This window comes from Mustela erminea, chromosome 9 (assembly GCF_009829155.1).
Source record: "Mustela erminea isolate mMusErm1 chromosome 9, mMusErm1.Pri, whole genome shotgun sequence".
Classification (NCBI taxonomy): Eukaryota; Metazoa; Chordata; class Mammalia; order Carnivora; family Mustelidae; genus Mustela; species Mustela erminea.
Window position 1 is genome coordinate 103,992,555 of NC_045622.1, and position 8,591 is coordinate 104,001,145.

An 8,591-nucleotide genomic window follows, 5' to 3' on the forward strand; every position below is an offset into this window, starting at 1 on the left:
GGGGATCAAACTTACAACCTCCCGAGATCAAGCGTTGCCTGCTCTCCCAACTGAGCCAGCCATGTACCCCAAGGACCACTTGTGTCTGGTTTGACTTTGACTTTCTAGCCTCTAGCCAAGACCCCAGCACATAGCGGGGCCCCAGTAATTGTTTGCTGTATGAATAACAAGTCTCCTGGATGCATGCATTCCTTTGCTTCTAGCATTAAAATTGTGCAATGGTGACGTGCAGACTGGCACCCTGAGTGCCCGTCTGTACTATCCCACCACCTAAAGTCACCTGTATGCTCAGCGTCTTCGTAGTGACACTTGACCCGCACCCACCTTCCTCCTAGCAATCTCCTCTCCAAACGAGGGTATCAGTGCACACCTCACGGGCCCTGGGGAGACTGCACAAGATCAGGAAAGTCAAGCATGGCACCTGGCACTTACTTTTAGCATGTTATTAGCAGCACCTTTATCTCCAAGATAGAAAGAGTCTCCCCACTCTTTGTTAGAATTTATGGTTCAGGATTGTTTGTTTGGTTTGGTTTTTTATTCCCCCCACCCCCAGCCAAGCCCCAAGGAAGAGATCACAATAGAAATCTCTGTATTCTGTGAATTTTCTAAATCCCCTCCTCACAAACACTGATGGGGATAGAGATCTTATCAGAGAGGGTCATATGTCTTATCAGGTTCATTTAGCAACCCTCAGGGGCACGACTAAGGCAGATCACAGCATATATAACAAGCCACTCATGCTGGCCATTGCATGCTCAGAACCCGAGAAGAAAGCATGAGGTGGTTTGGGGTCCTCGGGCTGGTGGCCCTTTCAGAATGCTTAGTCACGTAAGTACAGGGACTGCGGTTGGCACCAGCTCTCTTTCTGGGCTCTTTCTTGCCTTCTTATTCTCCTGCCCATCCATGGTAGTGGAGAGAATATGATGATTCCCAGACTATCTTAAAGTTCAAGTTTCCATTTATTGATCAGTAGCTTACTACGTGCACTGTGAGGTCCGGATGTCTTGAGGCAGGCCTGAAGGGTTGTACAGCTCCAGGAGTGCCAGTCATATATTATGAGCTGTGAGAAATGGCACCCCTTGGAATTGTTCAGTGTACAACCTGTGCAACTGTAGGCATGGTCCTGTCTAGGAAGCATTTCTCCTTCATTTGTCTCTAGGTCTTCTCTTTGCTCTCACTCCATTTTCATATGTATATGTCTCTTTGGATGTCTCTCTGCATGAAAAACTCTTATTTTTTCTAGTTCGAATCCTAGTTACTCTACCCTCTTAATTTCTCTAATTTATTCTCCATTGCCTCATAAACTCTCATTGCTTCATAAACTCTCTCTTCTGGTTGAGCCCTGAAAAAAGATCAACAGGGCTACAGGTAGGCCCAGTTTTACCTCTAACAAGCAGCGTGACCATAGCCAAGTCACCGACTCTCTATAAAAAGAGGATGATGGGGGCGCCTGGGTGGCTCAGTGGGTTAAGCCGCTGCCTTCGGCTCAGGTCATGATCTCAGAGTCCTGGGATCGAGTCCCACATCGGGCTCTCTGCTCAGCAGGGAGCCTGCTTCCCTCTCTCTCTCTCTCTGCCTGCCTCTCCATCTACTTGTGATTTCTCTCTGTCAAATAAATAAATAAAACCTTTAAAAAAAAAAGAGAGAGGATGATGATTTCCATTCTACTTCCCTCCCACAGCTTCTTTGAGAAAGATACAGTAAGACGACAGTGGCAATACTGACGACTGCCATCGTCAGGAGCCAGGTGCATGATAGCCATCATTTTGCTTAACACCCCAAACATTCTATGTGAGGGGATTATTACCATTCCACCTTTTTGCAGGTGGAGAAACTGAGGTACAGAAAGGCCACATAGCTTATGCAAGATTATGCAGTGGAAACCTGTATTCAAACCTAAGTTTATTGCCATAGTTTTTCCATTGTGTTGGGTGGCCTGCCCCAATAAGATGACATCCTAAAAATGTTTGGAAAATATGCGGTAGGATTACAGCATGAGAAGTAGCAGTTACATTGTAAATGAAGATCGCCCCCTCTCATTTGTTTCTCTTTCCCTGATGCCGGCTTCAAGAATCCCTCTGACAAGGATCAAGTCCATGCGAGAAAACCTCAGGGAGAAAGACAAGCTTCGCGATTACCTTGAGAAGCATCCTTACAACCTGGCCTACAAGTTTGGGGACTCTGCAGATGTGGACCAGGGGATATATTACGAACCCATGAGGAACTACCTGGATGTAAGTGTGGCAGGACGGGGGCAGGGACAAGGGCAGGGATGGCTCTCCAGAGAGCCCCCTAGGGCTCTGGCCAAGGGCTGGAGGTCATCTGGAGGTGGGAGCAGGGATGCTAGGGCTGGGGGTCCTGCAGGGAGAGACGCTGGAAAACAGAGACGGCATCCCCAGAGGAGAAGGCACCTCAACCCTCAACTCCTGGTCTATGGTGACCAGGTCCAGCCCCAAGGAAGACTCTGGCAAAAAAGTTATTGAGCGCCTACAGTTATCATTATTGTTAACAAAACTTCCCATCTCTTCTCCAAGAATGCATAGCCCAGCCGGAGAGACTAGCAGAACATAAGCGAAGGTCAAGGAAAAGGGCCACCTGCATGGTACTGATGTTATGTTTTGAGTTTAAAAGAAGTGGCCTGGGGTGACCCAGGAGGGCTGCCTAGAGGAGGAAGCACTCAGGCTAGGCCAAGTGGGTGGAAAGGATTTAGAGAGCTGCAGGGGACACCGAAGAGCTTTTCAAATGGAGGCACTGGCCTGAGTAGAGGCTATAAGGTAGAGTGGTTGAAAGCTGATTTCAGGAGACACGGGACACCTGAGGGAGGCAGGCACCTGGGGGTCAGGGAGGGACTAGGGCAACCTGCCTTAACCATCCCTTCCCGGCCCCTGCAGCTGGCCTACGTCGGCACCATCAGCATTGGAACGCCCCCACAGGAGTTCAAGGTCATCTTTGACACAGGCTCGACGGACTTGTGGGTGCCCTCCATCTACTGCACCAGCCCTGCCTGCTGTGAGTGCCTGCTCCCCCATCTCGGGGCCCCCCTCACCCCGTCCTCTGTCCTTGGCAAGCTGACAGATGTTCACCTCCTGTGTCTGCAGCTAATCACAATGTCTTCAACCCTCTGCTGTCCTCCACCTTCCGGGCCTTGGGAAAGCCCATCCACATCCAGTACGGCACTGGGATGATGTCAGGATTTCTTGCTTATGACAACGTTCAGGTAACGTGGAAACCAGAGGCTGAGGAAGGCTGGCCTGGGGAACAATGAGGGCTAATAGGACCAAATGTAGGGTCAGGTGGGAGCACCTGTCTTTCCCAAAGTCCCCCAGCAGCTGGCTGCCTGCCCTGGGGCGCTGGGTCCCTAGGGAGATAGTGCCTCCCCCAACACATGGAATCCTAGAATAGTAACCCAGAGAGTGGGTCATCATGCAGGCGCCGCTTGGGGGGCGTGATTTGCAGCTCCTTTCCCCATGGTTAGCTCAAGGCTGATTTTCCTGGAAACACGGAGAGGTGCAGGAAAACTGCCCACTTTTTTTTTTTTTTAAAGATTTTATTACTTATTTGACACAGAGAGAAAGAGCACAAGCAGGGAGAGCAGGAGGCAGAGGGAGAGGGAGAGGAAGGGCTCCTTGCTGAGCAGGGAGCCCAAGGTGGGGCTCCAACCCAGGACCCTGGGATCAGGACCCGAGCTGAAGGCAGACACCCAACTCACTGAGCCACCCCACGCCCCAACGGCCCACTTTTATATTCTCAGACTGTGGCAGGCACGGTGCTGGGTGCTTTCATTGCCAGAACTTGTTTGATCTTGCACCAAACCGACGAGGCAGGCACTGTCACTGCCATCATGTGGATGGGCAAACCGAGGGACAGGGTCCCAAGGTCATGCACCTGCTAAGTGGCAGAGCTGGGGGTGTGAAGCAGGACTCACACAGATGGGGGATGTTTTGGGGGAACAAGAAGAGCTGATGTGGGGTCTCTGGGTGTCGATGGGGGCTCCAGGCACTCAGGCAAAGAAGCAGGGACCACAGAAGGCGGGGGGCTTAAAAAATGGATCCTGACCCTTGGGGGCCTCTGAGACTCTAATAAAAGCTATAAGCTGCCTCCCCTAAAGTGCATGTACACACACACACACACACACACGCACACACGCACGCACACACACCAGCGTATTTCCCGGCCGAATTTTCATAAGCGCTCTGCCGGGACGTGGTACAACAGGCTTCTCCTCTTGGGCAGATGAAGAATCCACATGAATTGCAATGGATTCACTCCACTTCTGTCATCAGACCACAGTCATGCCCAAAAGGAAACTATCCTCCTCTCTGTTCCTTGTGTCCTCAACAATTTGGTCCCACTCTGAGTCTGTTTCCCCACCTGTAAGAGAGAGCTGATGTCAGCAGGAGGAGCAAGTGTGGGTTAAAATCCACGGGGTCCCAGCATGCAGAACCTGTGTCTCTGTTCTGGCTTGTCATAGCCAGCTGAGGTCCCCGAGGGCCTCCGTTCTTCTCCCTGCTGTTAGTGGCATCTCCTAGCCCAACCCCGCTTTCCAAACCTTTCCCTGGTGACACCATCTTCTCCCACAGTTCGGGGGCCTCGTTGATGAATCCCAGGGATTTGGCCTGAGCCTGAAGGAACCCGGCAGGTTCATGGAATATGCAGTCTTTGACGGCATCCTGGGCCTGGGCTACCCCAGCCTTGGCCTCGGAGGGATCACCCCCGTCTTCGACAACCTGTGGAAACAAGGTCTCATTTCTGAGGAGCTCTTCGCCTTCTACTTGAGCAAGTAAGTCTGGGTTGGATGAGTTCTTTGTCCAAATCAGCCGTAAGATGCTTCCAGTCACATGAAAAATTGGAAACTACTTGATCTTGAAGTTTCTGGAGAGATAGCCTCATCTAGCGGGGAGCAAACTATGGCAGCGGGGGGGAGGGCCTCTGGCCCGCCCCCTGTTTTTGTAAATAAAGTTTTATTGAGAGGTAACCACACTCATTCATTTCCATCTGGTCTGTGGCTGTTTCCATCTCGTCCACAACGGCGGCATGAAACAGTCACAAGAGCTATCCTCTGGCAGCAAAGCCTAAAATCATGGCGATCTGGCCCTTCACAAGTAAACTCTGCTGATCCCTGCAGTCTAAGTCCCTCATTTGACCAATGGGGGAAACAAGGCTCAGAGCGGAGATTTGCACAAGATTGCCCAGGAAGGGGACTATCCACGGGCTGTAGCAAAGGCCTCTCTGGGCTGAGGCCTCTGGAATGGGAGAGAGCCGGGCTACGGAGCAGTCCCAGGCAGAGGGAAAAACCTGTGCCATGGTCAGAAGGAGCACCTAAGGCCCAGCGAGGGAACCAGTGAGGCTGGAGCACTGGGGAGGAGGGAGTGGAAATGGAGCCTGGCAGGGAGACAGGGGCAAGGTTCCCCTGAGGTTCTGCACCCACCCCCCACACTAACATCTTAGCATGCTCCCAAGAGCTGCTACATAATTTGCAGGAACAGTGCAAAATGAAAATAGGAGGCCCCTTGTTTTAAGTATTAGGAATTTCAAAGAAGGGACAGCAGAGAGGTGGGGCTGTGCAGCCCGCACCCTGTGTGAGCCTAGACACTTGGCTTTGCTGAAAGAGGACAGGCCAGACCTCTCTGGCTGACGCGGCCCCTGACCACAGAGCCAAGTGCTCTGATCGCCGAAGGGGACTGGCAGAGGGGGTGGTCAGAGCCAGCCCAGGTTCGGACTCAGCTTCACCCTCTACTAGCCAGACCTCCACCCCGCCGTGCTGCAACCTTCCTGTCTGTAGAATAGACAGCAGAGGAGAGCCTACCCTATGGGGCTTTGTGACATGTGGACAAGTGAGCCATGAGAAGCGCACCCTTGGACGGTGCCTGGTGTGTTGCTAAGCTTGAAAAAAGCTACCACCCCCCAGTTATTTTCCCCTCACAATGAGCCCTTTCCCACTGCCCCCCTCAGAAAGGAGGAAGAGGGCAGCATGGTGATGTTCGGCGGTGTGGACCACTCCTACTACAGTGGAGACCTCAACTGGGTGCCCGTCTCCAGACCCCTCTACTGGCAGTTAACCATGGACAGGTAAGCCTGCCCTCTGAGGGCAGCCCCAGGTCATGCCCGCCCACATGCACACAGAAGCACACACACACACACACACACACACACACACACACACATACATCACCCACAGGTTCTGATAGCCCTGCGCCTACTGACAAGTTCCAGATACCAGCAGACAAAAGCTTAAAATGCCCTTTGGAAGCTTCCATTGCCCGAGTCCAGCCCCCGGCATCTGCGCTGGGAGCTGGTGGAGAGAAGCCGGTGACCCCCTTCCTGTCATTCTGAGCACCTGCTCAGAGAACCTCCATCTTCACTGCGTGGGCCCCATAACGAGCCAGACACCAGAGAGGGGTCTCTCATCCCTCCCTCACTTACTGGTTCATTCCTTCATTCAACAAAAATATGTCGAGAGGTGTTAAGGACAGAAACTGCTCCTACAGAGCTTGCCATCTAGCAGGGCAGATGTACCTGAAACAAGTCAGACAAACAGTGAATTACCATTTTGATACATGCCAGAAATGAATAAAAGTATGCCGAGGTGACTGAGAGAGGAGGCTGACTGAGTCTGGGGGAAAGGCTTCCCTAAAAAAGTAACAGTGAAGCTGGAACCTGGAAGAAGAGGAGAAATTAGCCAGACAAAGGGAGTGAGGATGGTTCTAGAAAGGGGTACCAGCATATGCAAAGGCCCTGAGGCACAAGAGAGCTTGGGACATTCAAGAACTGAAGGAAGTCAAAGGTCAGTATGATCAGAGCAAAGGGAAACAGCTGGCAAGCATGTGCTGAAGGACTGTTCTGGAGATAGCCAGGGAGAGTGCAGTAGTGACAGGAGCCCCCAGTGTGATCCTGATACCTACTTTATCCCCCTGTCTCTCAGCATCTCCATGAACGGGAAGGTTATTGCTTGTGATGGTGGCTGTGAGGCCATTATTGACACTGGAACCTCGTTGCTGATCGGCCCACCTGACGTTGTCTTCAACATCCAGAAGATCATTGATGCCAAGCAGTCCTACAGTGGCGAGGTGATGGGTCATGCCACAGGGACACTCTGGGGCTCTCCAGATATGGAAGAATTGGCTGGGCCAAACTTCTCTCTCCCTCTTTCTCTGACAGTACATGATTAACTGTAACGCCATCAACACTCTGCCTGACATCGTCTTCACCATCAACGGCGTGGACTACCCAGTGCCAGCCAGTGCCTACATCCGGGAGGTAAGGACACAACCCTGGGGTCTGGTCCTCAAATCTGGGACTTGCAGGAATGTGGCACAGCAGCAGGGGGGCGGCCAAGCCACACCATTGCAGATGCTGCTGGGTGAAGGGCCTCCCTGAGGCTGGGAAGGCTGCTTAGAAAGGGGCTGAGCACAGTCTTAGGGAGCAGGTCAGGGGGAGGAGAGAAGGAATGGCATTCTCCGCAGAGGGGAACAGCCCAGCCTGAGTCACAGGAAAGACACAGCGGAGAGTGAGGGGAGCCGCAGGCAGTTCTGGTTCCTGGCTGCCCCCGGCCGCCCCGCACTTCTGCAGCTGCTGAGACAGCCACGTGGCTCCCGGGAAAGGAGGGCGATGGAGCGGAGAAGGGCTGGCGCTGAAGGAGGGCAGCAGGTGAGGGCTCGGGCTGACCGGTGACTTTCCGTCTCCTCCAGGATCACCAGGGCACCTGCTACAGCAACTTTGATGAAGGCACAGGCGGCCTCTTGGTCTCGGACTCCTGGATTCTGGGTGATGTCTTCCTGAGGCTGTATTTTACCGTCTTCGACCGCGCCAACAACACGATTGGCTTGGCTCCGGCCGTGTAAATGCAGGCGCTGCTTCAGGACGCAGCCACGCCCGCCCCGCACACGCGCGCGTGTGTGCACACACACACGCACTCACTCGGGGCATTCCTGCCCCAGGGCCAGCCGGAGCTCCGTCTGGGGCTCTGCAAAGCCCGCTCTCAGAAGAGAATAAAAGACCTCATTTTCCATAGTGCTGACGTGAATGAGCGCCTCTCTTTGGATCGGGGTGGGGGTTGCATCGGAATCGGGCACGACTCCAAAATCTAGCGGGGAGCGCCCGTGAAGGGAGCCCAGCGCCAGCTGGGGGAGCTACCGGAAGGCTCCTGGGGACCCAGGATGCAAGAGCCAGAGCAGGTCCACAGGGCTCGGTGACCCAGGAAATCAAAACCATCTGCTCATTCTTTCTCTCCCTTCCTCTTTCCCTTCTGTCATCTTTGATCCTCTTCGCCCTGCGAGTTTCTTTCTTCAGTCTTCTGCGAGCGGTGAAAGACCTCGCTCCTGCCCGCCTCGGGGCTTTCTAGCCTTAAGGGATGCAAAGCCAAAGGAAGAAACCCTGGAGGGCAGCTTAGTATCAGGGAAGGCTCTGATTGTTCCAACTCGGGTCATGTGTCCAGCCCTCGCCCAGCCCTTGTGGGCTGGACCTGGGGTACTCTGATTGGCTCTTCTTGGTCATGTGGGGCTGAGGGCATGATTGACAGTTTCTGACCCAACCACCGGGCCGTGTGAGCTGAGGAGGGATAGTCCCTAAAAGAAGGGGCAGACGTGTGTTGT

General features: G+C 53.3%; 1 protein-coding gene across 1 annotated transcript; it reads left to right on the forward strand.

Annotated features, from left to right (window-relative positions):
- The first annotated feature begins 775 nt into the window (after nt 1-775).
- Nucleotides 776-7,986, forward strand: LOC116600247 (pepsin F-like). The gene is made up of 9 exons (XM_032360378.1): nt 776-828; nt 2,072-2,234; nt 2,892-3,009; nt 3,099-3,217; nt 4,581-4,780; nt 5,953-6,069; nt 6,923-7,067; nt 7,159-7,257; nt 7,689-7,986. The coding sequence occupies exons 1-9, from the start codon at nt 776-778 to the stop codon at nt 7,839-7,841; spliced, it is 1,167 nt and encodes a 388-aa protein (XP_032216269.1). The 3' UTR covers nt 7,842-7,986.
- The last annotated feature ends 605 nt before the right edge of the window (nt 7,987-8,591 follow it).